The following is a 19,234-nucleotide window of genomic DNA, read 5'->3' on the forward strand; positions in this document are numbered from 1 at the left end:
AGTTAATTGTAATTCAATTCAGTAAGATTTATTGAGTATCTGTGACATATCAATATAGTATATCACTTTTGAAACGTAGTTTTTCATCCCTTAAAATCTATATGCAGTATCACCAGTTAACCACCTTGAAAACACTCATGTAATTTTTTCAGCCCCCAATTTTTATTGAAATAATACCAAGGCCTCTCCATTTCTCTTTATGGGGAGCAGTAAAAGAGATCATGAATGTTGCCTCTGTGTCGGGCTCCACATTATGAAGGTGCGGTGCTCCATAAAGATGCGGAAGGGAAGGTCAAGAGCTCAGGAGGAAAGGAGGAAGTGCACCCTCCTTGGAACTAGAGTTACCAAATAGACTCAATTCTCTAAGGCAATCATGAGGCCAAGCTCAGAAATAGTAGAAAAATAAAGCACCCCCACAATGATTGCCATTCATAAGCTGATTACGTACATATATTTTATTTTTTCATAATAAATTGAACTATTAAGTGTTTTGAGCTCCATTTTATAATGAGGAAAAGGAACAACAGAGGTTAAGCCGATATAAGAGTACAGCCGTGAGGCTCGACTTCGGTTTTTATATTCTCATCGGTGGTTGGAACGCTATTAATTGCTGCTACCATACATGAAGTACCTACCTATTATGTCTCTGTACTGAGCAATTTATAACGAGGATTAGAGATAACAGAAATAATCCTCATTCAACATTACATGTATATCTATATAATCTAATCCCCATTAGACACATACAGGGTACACACTCCTGTTGCCATCTGCATTTGACAAATAAATAAGGGACTAAGGCTCAGAGCAGTAAGTAACTTGCCTGAGTTAAACAATTAGCAAATGACAGAGCAAGAATGTGAATTCAAGTGCGTCTGATTTTGTTGTTGGGAAGTGGGGGGCAGAGTTCAGTCGACCTAGTGAGAAAGAACAGGATCTGCTACTTTAAACCTGACTTTGTTTTAAAGGAAGGGAATTGAGCTCAGTGAGATTTCTCTAAATCCTTCCAGCTGCTCTCCCACTAATCTAAGGTTGTCTACAGCATTTTACAGGAAAATAATTAGTCTAAAATGAGCACTAGGCTCACTCTCTCTCGGATTCCAGCTTCTCCAGCACCAAATGAACCTAATCTCCCTGCTGTGAGAGACAGGCATATTCTCCAAAATAACTTAAACATATTTTCAGAAATTATTTCACAGAAAAAATAAGTGATAGACAAGTTTGCACAGGTCTGGCTCAGTTGGTACAGCATTCGCTTAGTTCAACAGAGCAATAAGTCAGTCTGCATTGTTCCAAGCATATTCTTAATCAAATAGGAATCAAGCCATATGCCTTGTATAATTAGTTACTAAGGATGATAGATGAATAAGATACAGCATGGGCCTTTCTTTAATTCATTCAACTTTGTGCATATAGGTATCACCAGGCTGTAGGAACATGATGTTGTACACAATAGACATTTTCCTTCCTCAGTTCCTACTGTTTACTGTTGAGAAACACATGGGTACATATAGAAACTCGTGCCATATTGAGGTGCCTGGGTGCCTTGTTCGGTCAAGCATCTGACTCTTGATCTCATTTCAGGTCATGATCTCACAGTTCATGGGATCAAGCCCCACACTGGGCTCTGTGCTGACAGCACAGAGTCTCTTGGGATTCTGTCTCTTCCTCTGCCCCTCCCTGCTTGTGTGAGCTCTCTCTTTAAATAAATAAACTTAAAAAATGCACCAGATTATAAACCATATGATACAAGAGAACGTCAGAGAACATTATTTATGTAACAAATATTTATTTAGTGGCTAACACGTGTAAGCCATTGTTCTCAATTCTGGAGATACTGTAGTGAACAATCTCTTCACACTTACATTATTATTTATAAATCACTTTTTTAAAAAATGGAATCTTCATTGCAAAAAACAGTCATTGCTTTTTATACTTAGCACAATTTGAAGAAAATCACACCTATGAGCTTTATTTTATGGAATTACATGTAGTAAAATCAATGGCAGGGATGAATCTGACGGTGTAGTTGGGTAATAGGAGATGGGTTTTCTCTTTCTCAGCTATTTACATTTTAAAATGTTACCACCATGTAAGGTAGTAGAGAAAATGTGTGAACACAAACTATTGCTTCTCAGATCTTATAAGGGACACGAAGGGGGCCATGGTCAGGAGAGTGGGACTCACCTCTGTAACCTATAGGTCTTACATGATTCTTTCTTGGTTATTTGATTCTTCTGCAGCAAAGTCTCAAGACAACCCCTTTTATTTTAAAAGCTACACCTACCCAAAAGCACTAGATTTCATCCTGGGTCAAATTACAATTTACCAATAACCAATTCTCAGCACATAGAAACAGTTGATAAATTATTTTTTAATGAAGTAATGAAGAAAAGGCAGAAAAGGATTTGACTGGACAGAGTAAGAAAGTTATTAAGTAGGAATTTTTACATAGTAACCTAACCTATTTTATTAACTAAAATGTCAGCTAAATTGACCATATTCTTAGCATTTGAAGATTACGTATATACATGTGCCTAAAAACAGACTGATGTTTAGGGCCATGATTTTTTCCTTGACCACTAGGATCTGTGGCCATATTGTGACATTATTGAGCAAGCATTAATTCAAGAATAAACTTCACATTCAAGGTGTTTTTATTCTTTGCTTGAAAATGTTGGTATGTCAACACTCTATGCATTCTAATTTAGGAAGTGCTTCTTGATTTTCATGTCAGAAGGATAATTGTTCAGGAGAGAGTTTAGTTATTTTATTGAGGTCAGAAGTGATATCCCAGGGGCTGAAACAAAGAAGTCTAGCTAATACGTTGCAACCTTCTTTCCTGGTGTAGATCTCATAGAAAATGGTATGTGTGCAGTGCAGTGGAACTGAAGGAGGAGCTGCTCACAAGCCAGGATTCAAGCTGTCCAAGGTCCATTCCACAACCCCATAACCCTCTCAGCTCACTACAACCTATCTGTGGTACACATTAGGCCACAGAAGGGGGATCAGAGACTCTGAACAAAAGCAATTCTGTTTTAAATGATGCACATGTGAAATTGATTTTATTTTTCTAAATTTTGTGGGGTTTTTTTTTGCCACAGGTGTTCAGAAATCTAAGCAGATACGTAGGTCTGATTAACCTAACAAATAAGTTATTTTTTTTTTCTTATTCTAAAAGTAATACACTTCCACTAGAGAAAGTTAGTTTTGAAAAAGACAGAAATTTTCAAACCATCCTGAATTACACTACTATATTCATTCTTTACTTTTTGTTATATATTTTGCCAGTTTTTTAATCCTTCATGATACACATTTAAAAAGAGAACGCAAAATAGGATACTTCATAAAAATTCTTTTAAGATTTTCCTATCATTAAGTAAAGTTTGTTTTCAGTTCTGAATCATTACAATTATACCTTGACAAAATGCACGATTTAATATACTTTCACATGCAGTATCAGAATTAACCACTACTATGATCAGTTGAAAATGATCCTGCTTTTGTATAACCAGGAAATAAAGAAAATACTTGCAGTCTATCCATATTATTACTATCTCATATAGTAATGAGATTTAAATTTTGAGAATTCGCATACGCTCATATCTTCTATAGACAATAGTAAAAGGGCCAAGTCAAAAGCTGAGAAATAGTAAGCACTCAGCATCATAATCTTAAAGTCTAATTAATAAGTTAACATGCATTATATACATCCAGATTTTAGTGTTAGCTTATTACACAAAGGGAGCTTCAAGTACAAGTTTCTTGCTGATAGGTTGCTCATCCTATCATATCCAAATGGGCAGATGATAAAATTTAAATATGCATGTGGAGCAGTTATTTGAGGACCTATTCATCTCAAATACAGATTGGTTGATGTTTTTTCATTAATTTTCCATACCTTACATATTAACTCATATCCATTTATAGCTGACCTTTAATGAGTTGTGCACAGTCTTAAATCAGTAACACTTAAACCTTGCATCTCCACTGATTTGTTCAATTCCTTTCTGAATTAGTAATTTCTCTCTGTTACAGTTTGATTGTATCATTGGTACAGATATTAAATCTCAATGGGAAGTCTGTATTTTTTATAAGATAAATAGCCCCGCTTCTCACTTTCCTGGCAACACTGCAGATTTGGACTGTAAGTGAGGAGGCTCAGAATCAGTTGCCTCTCCTGCTCAGGTTGGTGGAAAGAACTGTGTGGTAAACAGCTTTGGGAAAGGAGGAAGGAATGTTCTTCAGGATAATTGGATCCTGCATTCAAAAGACTCACAGATGGAGTCTCTCATTTAGGATTCCTTTAGAAATGATTTGAAATAAACCACTGGAAGTAAAAATCCAATCATTCAGTGTGATGCTTCACTCTGAATCTTCATAAATTGTGTGTATCACCAGATTAAAATTATATTTGTCTCTTTCAGGCCCATAATTCATGTTGAAGTGGCAAATATGTTGACTTCAGAGAAAAACATGCATCCTTTTGGACTTCATCACAGTTAGATTATTTAAGATATTTGCATACAATTTAATATTAATGATTAAACTCTTTTCTGGTAACACTATAAATATAAAATTTTAAATATTAAATCTTTTCAACGTGAGTACTAAAATACAACATATATTATTTATTATATTTAATATTTAATGTTTTCATGTGTATTAAACATTTCATTGATCTTTAATTATTATTAAATTAATATTTAAATATTAGGTTTCTGATAACTTGAATTTACTTTGGATCACAAATATTTGACTTACAGGAATCCAAATCAGTTTCTTCATTTTAAAAATATTTCCTAACTAATCAGAGTCATTATAATTGTTTTGGTTAAGTCTAAATAGTTCATAATTCAATAAGGGTGCATTTTAAATATAGTGCATAGATTAGCTTGGCTAAACAATGTTTCACATAGGAAACATTCTCTAAATTCTCTCTGAGACGACAGCTAAGAATGGATGGCAATATTCTCTTCTCAGAGAAAAGAACTGTTTATTAAAATGTATTTAATGTATGAACTGAAGAGCTAATTATGCATCCATTCTTTAGTGGCATTTAAGATGACAGCTGTGTGGAAGCAAGGAGGATAATATTAATACACTGTCTTGAAATGAATGAAAGCAAAAAGAATTCTGTGCTATATTCTAGGGTATTTGAGTGCCTCACTTCAAGACGATTGCAGAACACAAAACCCATTTTGTGTTCAGAGGCAGGAATGATTATTATCCCAGTATGAAAATAAGCCCTGAATTGATTAATCTGTGAAAACAGCAAAAGAAAATGAAGCTAACTGGCAATCATGCCATCCATGTGATTCAAGAACAAAGACTGTCCATTTTTAAGAGTAACTGGAAATATAAATTTGAGGAAATTGATTTTACAAATGAAGATGAGTTCCTTAATATGGGCAAGAATTTACCAGACATTTTAAAAACTAATGTATACAACCAATTTATTTTTCCTAGGACTTATTAATATTGAAATTGCTACATGATAGGCTATTGAGAAAAATACCACTGTTATTTTTCTATTTAACTTTTAATATAGATTTTTAAACTCTATTTTTAACCAAAAAGATTAATGAAATGGCGCTTCTAAAGTATTTTTTACGTTTATTTATTTATTTTGAAAGAGAGAGACAGTATACAGGACAGGGCGGAGAGAGAGGGAGAGAGAGAGAATCCCAAGCAGGCTCCATACCCTCAGCCTAGACCCCAATGTGGAGCTCGAACTCACAATGCATGAGATTCTATGAGATTAATTACAGATTTTAGAATCACCTGGTGAACCTTGAAAAAAATACCAAAGTCCAGTTACTACCCAAGATCAGCTCCATCACAGTTTTGGACATAAGAACTGGGCATCAGTTGAATAGTGGTCTCAGTGGTCCTATCTGAAGCTAAAGTTGAGAATAAGTTTTAGATACATACATGGGAACTTGATGAAAAGTAGCCAATGATCTTAATATGAATGGTCAAAACTGTGCCAAGGACTTGCATCCTTAAAGGCACCACACAAGTTATGCACAGGCTGCCTTTAGAACACTGGGTACTTTAAAAGTAAATATTGTGTTATAGGACCTGGCATTTTCAGTTCACCTTTTAAAAAAAAAAGCTGTAAGTTTAAGTAATGGAAAATAGAATTTGTCTTTTCTTTGAACGATGGTGTGCTGAACAGTTAAATCTTAAACTTGACGTTGTCTAAAATACACCCAACAGATAGAGAGTCCACAAAAAATTATAGCCCACATGCACCCAACAATTCTCTTGTTGAGACAATAAACCAAGCCATAGGAAAGTTCTTTTATCACTTTCTTTTCTGCTGAGTTAATGGGGCAATCATTTTAACTGATGGGGAGGGAGGAGTTGAGTGATTTATTGTCAGAATCTTGGGGTGAACAGATCATGTACAAAAAGTATATTCAATATGACACAGATTTTTATTTAGAATATACAAAACGAGCTGTTTTTAAAACACAAAGTACAGAATACAAAATATAAAGCTGGGAAAACGTTTTCTTGGAAATAACACTAGCAAAGAAAAAAATATATACTAGAGGCCTACCACCTTAGGGGGTCTTTATAATAAATTTCCACAGTTTGGGGAGATTTTTATGTTTATTAAAAGAGGATATGAATTTTAAAAAGACCAGGACACCTTGTCCTGAAATAAATGTGTAACATACATTTATCAAATATGTCATAATTTATTGAATGATTCAGTGGGAACTGATATATATGCTGAAAAAAAGTATGCCAGTTGAAAATATAATTATGATTATTGATGAATATAATTATGATTATTGATTGATATTGATATCAGTGTCTTTTTGTAAATGACCTAACCATATGAAGATCTTGTCAAACCTTTAGTTCTGCTGGTAACAAGATATGCCAGGGGAGGGGGAGGATGGATCTAGAACACTTAGGTCAGTTTCTCTGGAGCCTGGCAACTGTGCAGAAAGATTCCAGAAATCCCCTTGTGATCAGGGGAATATAGCAGCAGAAGATAGACAGATACCCCTGGAGGCCATTAGCATTCGGAAATTCCAGCAGGGATAGGTCCAGTTATGGGCCAAGAGCTAGGTAGGATTCGGCTGCTGAGAAGACTGGGGAGAGCAAACAAAGAAATTAGGGTGAGTGCTTAGAGTTAGCCCAAATGTCACAAGTTAAGGGCACAAGTGTCCACAAAACTGTGGACATACATTTGGGAGACTCTAGACCACCCTCTCTTCTAACCATTTGGCTATAGATTTGGAGTTCCCACTACCCCCTTGGGTTTGATAATTTGCCAGAATGACTCACAGAAGTAAAGGGCTTCTGTAAAGAAAGGGCTCTAACTTACAATTAATTTTATTGGAGCAAAAGGAAAGAAAGCAGAAGGAGGCAAAAAGAGAGATACATAGAGCAGGGCCTGGGTGAATCCCAAATATGAAGCTTTGAAAATCTTCAGGATGGCACTATCCCTCCCAGCATACTGATGTGTAACAACACACAAGGTATTGCCAAGCTCTTGAAAACCTCAGTGCCCAGAGTTTTCATTATAGCTCCATGATGCAGCATGAATGCCTGAATCATCTCCAACTCCTGCCTCCTTTTCTCTCCAGATTGGGCTGATATCACTTGGTTAATGCCCAAATCCTCTAACCTCCTGGTTGGTCTTTCAAGTGGGACCAGCCCACATCCTGAGTCATCTCATTAGCATGAACTATCCTGTGTGGTCTGAGGAGCCACCACTGATAACAAAGACCTTCCCATCACTCCAGGACATTCCGGAGTTTAGACTTAACTTCACAGTAACCAGGGACAAAGGGCAGCCAAAATGTTTGTTTCCAGAGGGAGGGGGTGGTGGTAACAACGTGAGCACCCACCTGGGAAAGCAGGCAGAGGCATGCTGCGAGGAAAGCAGAGTCAGAGCTCGTCACTGTCAACATTTTGCTGAGCTTAAAACCTGGTATTCTGTAACTCCCGTAACTTGGTGTTGGTCTAAGAATATACTCTGGGCTCATTTCTGTTCTCAAGTATAGAAATGACAGATGTGAGGGGAGTAAGGCAATCAAAACTGTTACAAATTCAGTTTCTTTGTCTATGAAGCTATGCTACCTAGTGTACCTTCTTCACTGAGTTGAGGGCATTTTTGGAATTCTTAGAGAAGAGAATCATAAAATGGTATTTTGTATCATCATGCTTATCCTTCCATTATTTTTCATAATGTTCTTATGTACAAAAAAAAGTCTGTGGCTGAATTCTGCAGACTTTTGATTGATTCAGGATTTTATTTCACAACAGTAAAAGTATTTTTTAAACTCAAGTCACAAAAGATTCTACATTGTGTCCAATTATCAGCCACCATTTTTTTTTCTGTACCTTCCATTTTGGAATATTTTGCATATTTTTTCTCTTCTATTTTTCATTTTTAGTGTTTATTTTTGAGAAAGATGAGAGAGAAAGAATGTGAAGCAGGCTCTAGGCTCTGAGCTGTCGGCACAGGGCCCAGGGTGAGGCTTAAACTCAAGAACCATGAGATCATGACCTGAGCTGAAGTCAGACGCTTAACTGACTGAGCCACCCAGGTGCCCCTATGCATATTTTCAGTATGTACTACATTTTAAAAATTCATATTTGTTTTTATATCAACAAATGGACTTTGGAGTCAGTTTACTTATCTGTTTCACGGTCCACGTGGGCAATGGAAAACACCTGCTTTCAAAAACCACTTAGGGACTTCACCTAAGAGCTTCTTCAAAGACTAAAATGAATTGCACTGTTTTCGAGGAACTATTGGTATTTAGGAGAAGTTCCCCAGTAGCTAAGAGAAGCTTTTAAGAAGTCCCAAAACACCCAGCCCATCTCTGGCGTGTGGGATCACTACCAGAAATCATCATTATCATTCTTAGGATGAATCAAAATAAGCAATAAAAAAACTAATCTATAAATATTTACTAGTTGCTAAGGGAAATATAAGTTTTTTTCTCAACATATTAAGCAAAATGAAATCATTTGCTGAAATACAACAGGTATCTAAAGTTTGTGTCTTACACTTGAAACCTTTGATTCGTTTGTTCTACTAGTTTCTTCCCCTAATTGGTCCATTTCCATGCAACAACAAGATGACCTTCCTTTTGAAAAAAAGAGTTTAAAATCTTAACTATACCAACAACACTCATTGTATTTCAAGACCCAAGACATTTTTTTCAATGAATACTGTAGAATACCTGTACTTTAGTTGATCATCAAAGTCATCAACTCCAATGCTCTAAAATGAAGTCAAGGGTCAGATCATGCTAGACTGTGCATGGAATTCCTTGCTAAGGAATTTGGACTTGACCTTGAGTATGCTTCAAGAGCAATTGGCCAGGCAGGCCTCATCATTTGTACTAAGAAAAGTCCCTCTGGCTAGAAGGTGAAGAAGAGTAGGAATGTACACATACACACATTAGGGGAGTGTGTGTGTGTGTGTGTGTGTGTGCGCGCGTGTGTGTGACTACACACACAAAGATATACCTATGTAAAACATATTACAACATATCACATCATATTGTGTGTGTAGACACACACACATACATACACACACACACACACACACACACACACACACACACACACACTTAAAATCATGGAAAGACCCAAAAGATAACTAGGTAGATGAGCACTCTGGGCCAAGATGAGAATGGCTTGGCATGGAATAGGGTTGGTAGGGATGGAAAGAGATGGATGAGTTAAATGCATATTAAGGAAGAAAATATAATAATCCACATTAAGGAAGAAAAGACAAAGCTTGATGATTGATTAGATTGACTGAGCAAAGGTGAGAGGATGCCAAGGGTTTTGAGGAGTAGTAACTAGACAAGTTGTAGGTGGTAGCATCAGTCTCTGCAATACAAAACTTGGGAAGAGCATTAAGTATTTGGAGAAAAAGATGAGTTTAGTTTTGGGAAACAATGACTTTGAAACACCTGAGGAGATGCCCCTCAGGCAGTTAGATATACATGTCAGAAGCTCAGAATGGTCTGTGACAATTAAAATATATCATCCGTATGCAGATTAAGAAACCTACCACCTGCCAAAAAAGTCTTTCAAGTAGAGGCAGAACCAGAATTCAAATGCAGACCTGGCTAGAGAGCCCTGAGACTCCCATTCGAAGTGAAGAGATCTGAGGGAAGGCTATGGCTTCTTTTATGGGTACAAATGAAGGTGTAAAATATTTAAGTAGAATTAATTTATTCAATAAATAATTACCAAGTGCCTGCCATGTGCATCACAAAACTCTGGAGTTGAGAAGAGAGTGCTTAGAAAGGCCCAGCCCTCTGATACTCTCTAGATGGAATATTCCAAGTGTTACTTTTTTCTAACAGGGAATATCTAATTAAAAATTTGAAATAGTGATAAAAGCTGTAAATGCTTCTCAGAAGCTGACTGAATTTCCTGAGAGCATAACTGATGGTGAACTCAAAGTTAACTCTTCTTAGAACATAATTCACTATGTTCATCTGTGAAAACAGATGCTGGTCACCCATATTTCCCCTTCTGCACTATAATATTTTACCCTGTATATTTTGGAACAATAAACTCTGAGATTACACATGGTGGCAATACAAACTATGTAGATAAAATTGTTGAACCATTAGGTGCCAACGTTTCATTAATATTTTAAAATGCTCAGGGCAGAGCAGACATGCTTTCTATGTTAGAGGAATGAACACCTAGATTTGCACCTTAACAAATTCAGTTCAAGCAGCCCACACTCTTGTTAACAAAATTAAAGCTATGCTCTCACTCATTTAGCTAATAATTTGTTGTAGGAACCACTAGTTATAAAATAAATCAAGGGGATTAGAATAAATGAAGTCCTATTTCCTAAGCAAGAAAAGGAGAAAGGGAGTGGAAGCCAGGAGCTTCTTTCAGATGAAGGCAGTGGTAGAAAATGGTAAGATGATTATAGATAAAAATTCTGGGTCTTCCAGACAAACTTTCTGAGCTATAATTTTCTCATCTTTAAAAGGAAGACAACGTTGGCACATACCTTACAGGAAGTTGTGAGGATTTGCTAATAATACACATAAAATGCCCCACACTGTATTTGGCCCTTGGAAGATGTGATGACAGGGAATATCTCAATTTTTTTAAAAGGATAGGATTTAAAAATTAAAGAAAATGAACATTGTTATAGTGAGTTACAAGAACAAAACATCTAATCTAGCATATTCTCTTTGGGAATAAATAGCAATAACAAAACATGTAAGAATACATTCAAAAGGTGCTTTTAAGTAGAAAGAGATGCCTTAGAGAAATATGAGAAATTTAACTGAGACCAACAAATGGAGTGCCTTAGAGCCAGGTGAATTTTAATCAACCTTGTAATGTTCTTATATGACTGGCAAACCAGACACCAGTGGTTTGTAATAAGAGAAATTAGATTTCCCACTTTCCTTGTGGTTTTTACATACTGGTTTCTAGTGTACTAAAAATAAATAGCATGAGCTCTCCCTTTTTGTTGTGGTGAGTTATTTTTATTTTGATGTTTGGGGGTGTTGTTGTTGGTGTTGTGTTATTGGTTTTATTTTGAGAGAGAGCAAGAGAGAGTGAGAGCGACAACAAGAGTAAGAGAGAATCTTAAACAGGCTCCCCAGTCAGCACAGAGTCCGACACGGGGCTCGATCCCACAACCCTGGGATCGTGATCTGAGCTGAAATCAAGAGTCAGATGCTTAACCCGACTGAGCCACCCAGACACCCCTTATTTATGTTATGGTATGGTATGGTATGTTAATGTGGTGAGTTAAAAAAATTTAGGTTCTTTTTAAGATATCAGAACTATAAACAACTAGCTATGTAGGGTCTAGCAAACTGTGAGCATAAAATCGGTGCTCTCAATAATCTCCATGATATTCTATATCCTTTCTAAATGATTCCTAAAGTTAATGTACTCTGAGGGTGGCATTTTAAACCTACTTCTGTAAAAATAAACATTAAAAGTTTGCTTTCCAGGTACTTAAATGATGCTGACTTTTCCTAAATTGGTGCCTTGTTCCAATGCTTCAATTTCCCCACCAAGAACCTCAACTCAATATTGATAGCATCTCTGGAACAGAGAACACAGCTTTGTAGCTTTAAATATCATCCAGATTTTTCTTTCCTTCTCTGAATGCTCCCCAAACTAGGTGGTCTCAGGGCAGGAATGAGAGCACATTTAGAAATGCACACCACTTAATAAATCTGATTCTGCTGAAAGCAGAATATTTGAGATGCAGAAGCTTTTGAAGTCACTAGAATAACATGGAAAGCACAAGAAGAGTTACCTGGGTAATTTACACCCCTTTATCAAAGTATAATATTCCTCAATGATGCTTTTAGCATGTAATGGAGATGCATTCTACGGAATTCTGTAAGACTTGACTCAACTGGGGAAAAAATCAGTCTAAATTAAAAGAACATAGGTGAAGTAATTTTTAAAAGATATATTAATATATTTCAAATATATGCAACACTATCCCCTAATTGCTAACAATGTGTCTGTAAGAATTCTGTTTTACTTATTTTACAGGATTGATTTTAAAATTCCTTTTTGGTTAGTAACATCATCTGTTTAAATGTAGCTTACAGATACTTACGGTGTTCTTCCTATGTATCTACCACAACAGAAGGGCTCTCCCCTCCTAGATCTTAGAATCCAGTTTAAGAAACAAGGTCAGGTGATACAAAATAATTAACATAAGAAAGTCTTCAAAGAAGGTGAGTTCTCTTAAATAGGTTAAACAGTACCTCAATTTTTAGTTACTCTGTATATTTGCTCAGAAAATTACTTCTTTGAGATGATTAGATGTTAGAGCTCATTCCAAGTTCAACTGAATAATGGAAATTAGTAGCTCTCTCTCCTCTAGGCCTTCCCCAGCATTCTCTTCAACTATAAATGTATTATAATCTATGAAATTTCCTATTAGTTTTGTCCTGTGATCTCCTAAAGGCTCCTTAAAGTATCCTCATACTCAGGGCTCAGTACAATGACTAGCATATAGGAGATCTTTAGTAAAGAAAAAAAAAATTATTTCATGAATGCTTTATTTGTCTCCTTCCCTCTTTATTTCATATACTGTATGGTACATTAAAATCTGAATTGGTAAGCCTAGAAATGGTGGGAATTTGATCAAGTCACTGAAGCCTATTTCTCATATCTTCATTTCCTATTTCCACATCCCCAATTCGGTAAACCATTCCAGTAATTTCAACTTGTTAGGCAGCTATTTTGCACATTCTCTGAGGAATTATTTGTTATCTAATTGCTCATTCACATCCATAGTCTAGCTAGTGCTTCTCATATGACAATGATCCTGATACTGAGAGCATCTTACATCCTTTATTATTTTCCAAAAGGACAAAGAAAGATTACCTCTAAGTTTCATTGTCTGTGTTATATTTAAAATGACATCCTAGACCGTATCATGGGAATAGAAACCACTGGCAAGGACTCCAAAATTTGTATGAATCTCTAAATATTTTAAGTCCATCTTGTCTGCAGAATAGTAGAACCCAAAGAAAGACAAGCAATTTCTAAGTCTATTCTTGGGCCTTTCTTTATACTTCAAATTTTAGAGAATTCCCATCATAAAAACCTTACAATGATTTGTCTCTTCCTATGCTTGGGTCTTTTCCATGTGCAAGGTTCTATGGTGGCCTCACATTAGAATCTCTTTAGATGTCTAAGCATCACTTCTATCTCTGTTACTTGCAGTGAAGAAATCCAATGGTAGGCAATGAGGGGACTGGCTGACTCTGTAAGGCTCAATGACACACTACATGATGATAAAGTTGAGTCGGTGCTCTCCAGTCCAGATTCAAAGAACATAACTTCACTAAAAGAGGCTGGCTTGTATTATCAGGTGATTGTAAACATTTGGCCATCTATAAACATTCTGATATTAGAAAAAATATAGACCAAGGAAATTTGGCACAAATAGAAATAATACCTTTGCTGATCTCAATTCACTAGTAGAACATGAATTAAGTGAAATATATCCTGATTCCTCTGTTAATGGGAAGGAATCTCAGAAAATCTAAAACTTTATGTAGGAAGTCATTTTGGCTGCCTTTTTGGTCACAGTTTTCCTAGACTAACAGTATTTCCCCTTCCTAGACTTCAGCAAGGAAGAAAGAACAGTACAAACTTACATACAGAGAATTAAAAGAGCATATTTTTGTACAATGACACATGCTTTTATACTTTTTTGTAATGGGATTCTACTATCATTTTTTATGGAATCCAGTCACGAAATACTTTTGCTATTTAGCTACCTGACCCTCTTAAGAAGTCTGACTTTAACTCTAAAATATTTAATATTTCTAGTTCTAAAGCTTTTCATATTAATATCAAATGTCTTCAGCTCAAATATTATGTTTGTAAGGTTGTCATTAGGAGCTTTTTGTGCCTCATACATCCTCTGTTTATTCATTCATTCATCCTGTCTTTCATGCCATCTTTCATTGTGTTCAACCCCTGCTAGGCAAGGCGCTTTTTCCAGGCACTGAGGATACAACAGTGAATAGCGACACTCCCCATTTTAACATTAGCCAAAAGTTAGGAAATGAAAGGTTTTAGCCCATACATTACCTGCCCTAGACTTTAGATAAAATCAAGTACACCTAAATCAATGAGTTCTTATTAAACACTTAATGTGCCCTGGGGCCGGTTCTCAAGATTATGTCAGTTTAAAAGTTCTGACAAATCTAAGGTAGCTATGGCAGGTATTGCTATCACTCTGTTTATGTTGTTTCACTATTTTGCAGAAACTACCAAGAACATTGAGCATCTGACAAAGGATCCAGGACTGGGAAAACTTGAAACTTATATTATCTCAGTTTCTGAATTCCATAGGCTACAACCCAGGGATCTCTAACACTCTAGCACAGAATGAAGCAAAACGTATTATATTCCTTTTATTAAATGCATTAATAAAACTGATTAGAGTTGGGGGCACCTGGGTGGCTCAGTCAGTTAAGCATCTGACTCTTGATCTCAGCTCAGGTCATGATCTCACAGTTTGTGGGTTCAAGCTCCACATTGGGCTCTTCACTGACTGTGTGGAGCCTGCTTGAAATTCTCCCTCCCTCTCTCTCTCTGCCCCTACCCTACTTGTGCTCTCTCTCTCTCTCTCTCTCTCTCTAAGTAAATAAGTAAACTTAAAAAATTAAAAAAGAACTGCTTAGATTTTACCACTACAAGATAAGGACATTGACATATTCTTGATATTCATAGTCAAAGTATAAAATTCATATTACATAAGACCAAGAAGGCACTTGCTAGTTCTGCAAGCAGAATCGGTTTTCCCTTCTAGTACATCAAAAAGTTTTATTTAATTCCAAAAATAAATACATACAATTATTTTTCAGTGTCTTACTGAGAAATTAGGGCAGCCTTAGGAAATCACAAGGATCTCTGACCTCAAGAGATCACATCAGAAAGACCAACATCCACAGTATCCAACCAAAAGAGACAACATAATCTAGAGCAGGGGTCTGAAAATCCTTTCTGTAAAAACCCAGACTCCTTCACATCCATTTTAGGCTTTGCAGACAGTACGGTCTCCCTCACAATTACTCAGCTCTGCCTTTGTAGAGTGAAAACAGTCATAGACAGTATACAAATAAATAAGCATGACTGCATTCCATAAAACTATTAAAAAAACAAAAACAAAAAACAAGCAGCTAGCCACATGTGGCCATAGTTGGCCAACCCATGATCTAAGTAGATCTGTATTCTGAGAAAATGTAATATTTCTCATTTTTATTTAGTTTCTCATTTCTATTTTATGTCTTATCAAATACCGAGATAAACTTAAGCATATACCTTAAACAATGGAAAAGATAAATTTTTCATTAGGTATCATTTTTAATAAAGAAGTTCTGATGAAGAATATCCCCCCCAAAAAACATTTAAATGCTATTTTTTTCCTATGTTGATAGGCTTTTAATCCTTGTTCTACATTGTATATCACTCTCCTTTGTTTTATATACAGTATAGTGAGTACAATTTAAATTTTTCTTACTGCTTTTCCTTAATCTCCCTGAACTGTGTACAAAAATATTCTTAGGGTCACTTGAACTATGTAGGGACATGCCCTACATCAGTTGGCCTCAATCTGCAGTTTCTTTCCAGTTGATATGTACATTACCATCATTATCCTATATATTAGCTGTCAATGTCAGTGTGTCTCTTTCTACTAATCCCTTCTATGTCCCTACTTCCTTTCACCAGAGCTCCTTGCATGAAGTCAGCTCTCAACTGAAAACTGAATGAGGATTGAAAGACCCACATAACCTAGCTTCAGGAGTTACACAGAAGTAACCATGAGCCCAGTATTAAGTCCCCAGCCCTTTGAGGGAGGCCTATATTCCTCTTCTGGGAACATGGACTTTACAAAGGCTATTTTCCCCAATACTCAAAAGCTTGCCATCTTATTTCTTGTTGTTGTTGTTGTTGTTGTTGTTTTTTGGCTAGGTTCCAGAACACAAAGTTACTGGAAAATCTGATTAACAGGTAAATGAGGAGTTTTCTTAGTGTAGTAATACCTCTTTATTTTCAAAGTACTTGTAAAAACTGACATGAGCATATTCTTTATTGATTTTACTGCTTAAATTCACTCTGTTCCACTGTCACTAACTTTGTCTAAGATAGTTTAGCAGAAGGATCTCATCCTGTACCACTTAAGAATCTTCTAGGGGATCACTGGAAAACAGGTCTCACCAGGTCTCACCCTGTAGTTTTCTAATCATTAAGTTTGGGAGACAGAGAACAGGCATTAATCATTTTTGGTTTGGTTTTGTAGTGTCTTAAGATTCACAGGTTGTTTCTCAAGTTAATCAAAGGCTAAGCACCCCTAGATTCCTATATCCACTTTCTTTCAGATGCCTGCATAAAGAATAAAATATGGAGTGGTTTACACAGATACTCTTCTCTTTTGTGGCACAAAATTTTGCACATAATAAATGTGGAATTATCCAAGGACTTTTAACTTTCTCTTCTTCGAAGAACGCCCTGCAAGTTTAATTACACATGGCTGCATTTCAAAGTATACACTTTTTTTGATGATCTCACCATGTGGAAAACATAGTAAGGCTTTAGCCTTCAGTGTTGAGATCTTTTTTTCTCTTTTTCTGGGTCAACTCTTGTGTCTTAAATGACTGTTTTTGGTAACTGTGAAACCACGTGAATGTTATTGTCTTTCTCTTGTTCATAGCACCAGAAGAATGGGCCACAACCCGCTCCAGCCTGAAGGCACCACCGCCAAGGTCAGCCAGAGGGGGATACAGGGAGCACCCCTATGGTAGATATTGAAGGTCCTTCTCACCCGTGACCTCACCTCAAAGACAATTCATAGCCTGTGGTCTCCACATAAACAGCAACAAGACAAGTAATAGTCCTTTTTTTTTTTTTTTTTCCTATTATAGGGATAACTGCTCATGATTTCTCCCATATATTTCTTGTATTTCCCCCTATACTGTTGGCGTGACATTGACACTAGTATTATTTTACAAAACGGACTAAAAAAGACATTGGCAAGCACTGTCTATAAACCATTCAGTAGGATGATATTCTCCTGGTTGTTTTTCATTGTTGTGTGTAATCTTTTTTTTTTCTTTTTTTTCTTTTCCTTTTTTTTTTTTTCCTTAAGAAAGAGCATGAATCTGTTAACAGATTTTGAGTCTCAATCAACTAGCAAAAACTTTGTTTAGGGTTGCTAAAAGACTGTAATATGATTTTTGAACTAGCTGATAATAAAGTTGTAGATAAGATGTTTTAACCTGTCTTTTAATATCTGTTAGTTAGATGAAGATGTTCGATATTAAGTTTGTAAATTTAATTTTAAATGCTGTTTTAATGGAGTTGAAAACAAGCAGCTACTGTATGTATGTAGCTAACTGAATTTGTTCAGTGTTTTAACCTGTATTTGTTAAAAAAGAAAAAAAAAACACACACATAAAGTTCCATGTGTAAGCTACTCTAAATAGGAAACCACAATTTGTCAAATATGTTTGCCATAATTTGTCAATAAAGCTGAAAACTTTTGTAAAAACTAAATTTGGAATTACTTGTTTTCTAGCTTTAAATGCCTGCTTTATTTCTTCTTCAAGAGATGCCTAAAATGTTTTCTATTTAAAAATTACAAAAATGAACCCAAGCCTGTTTTAAGATATTTGTGTAATACTTAAAAACTGTATTAATAACTTATGGTTGTTAAATAATTTAAAAGTTAACAAACTAAACTGTTACATGAATCATGGTTAGTAAACACTAATGTATAACATGTTAATGGAAAAAAATGGATTTAGAATAATAAATGGATTTTAAACTATCCTCTAAGCTTTATCTTGCTAAACACAAATTCTGATTGACTTGTTTGCATTAGCATGTCTCTCGTGAGAAAGAGTAATGGAGTATAAAGAGGTAAGAGTACCACTTACCACTGTCTAAATGCCTAGTTCTTCAACCTTTGAGTTTCCCCGCACATTAAATATCCCATCCAACATGTAAGCATTGCGTAGATTCACTTTATTGTTTTCACTCAAAGGAGTGCGTGGACTTCATTTGCGTAGTTTATAACAATTTGTTTTGACAAACAAATCATCAGTGTCACTGGCCAGTTGTTGCTATTCAACCTCAAAAACTTTATTTGTAATTTTCAGTGCTAAATATCACCGCCCTTGAAGGCAGTTTAGAGGGCTGATATTTCTTTTGAGACTATCAGACTTGATGGCTGATGATTATTAAGGAAATATGTCGCAGGACTCAAAGGATGACTAAACGTTAAACAGGTAACACTAATAGTAACTCTGTAATTTTGCCTATGCAACAGTAATGTTAAATATTCTCAGTTATTAAGTTCCTGATAGTTAAAAAAGTAAACCTACAAAAACTTAACAAATAGGTCTATAGGCTATTAAAACAACTAATTAACATTAACTAGAGGCACCAAAATTATTTTACAATATATAACCCTCAAGGTAATAAACAGAACTAAAATTAACAATAATAGTAATGCAACTCTTGCTAACATCAAACGTAATCTAAATTTTGATGGAAAAAGAAAGCAAAAGACTTGATGGTAGGGACGAATGCCAAAACTGTTCATCTTTTAAATACAGTTTTTTTGTTTATGGTGGCTTTTGTCGATGTGATTGGTTTACTTTTTTGCTGCTAACCAGCTTAGGCATATTGCTGTTCAGTTTTTGCAGCTGGA

The 19,234-nt window shown here is 35.7% G+C and overlaps 1 protein-coding gene across 15 annotated transcripts in view; it reads left to right on the forward strand.

The window, feature by feature from the left end:
- Window positions 1-19,234, forward strand: part of KHDRBS2 (KH RNA binding domain containing, signal transduction associated 2) — a 626,804-nt gene that overhangs the window by 563,773 nt on the left and 43,797 nt on the right. For 6 of the 15 annotated variants that reach the window (XR_008422979.1, XR_008422982.1, XR_008422981.1 and 3 more), the window contains one exon: window positions 17,234-17,407. Coding sequence is in view for 7 of the 15 variants with exons in the window: in XM_053904772.1 (XP_053760747.1) it covers window positions 17,234-17,331 (98 nt within the window). In the remaining 8 variants the exon portion in view is untranslated. Of the gene's footprint in view, window positions 1-2,851; window positions 2,913-17,233; window positions 18,352-19,234 lie in introns of those variants that run through there. The other 9 variants (XR_008422984.1, XR_008422986.1, XM_053904773.1 and 6 more) reach the window with 4 other exon arrangements.

This window comes from Panthera pardus, unplaced genomic scaffold (assembly GCF_024362965.1).
Source record: "Panthera pardus isolate Hobbes unplaced genomic scaffold, ASM2436296v1 HiC_scaffold_17, whole genome shotgun sequence".
Taxonomy (NCBI): Eukaryota; Metazoa; Chordata; class Mammalia; order Carnivora; family Felidae; genus Panthera; species Panthera pardus.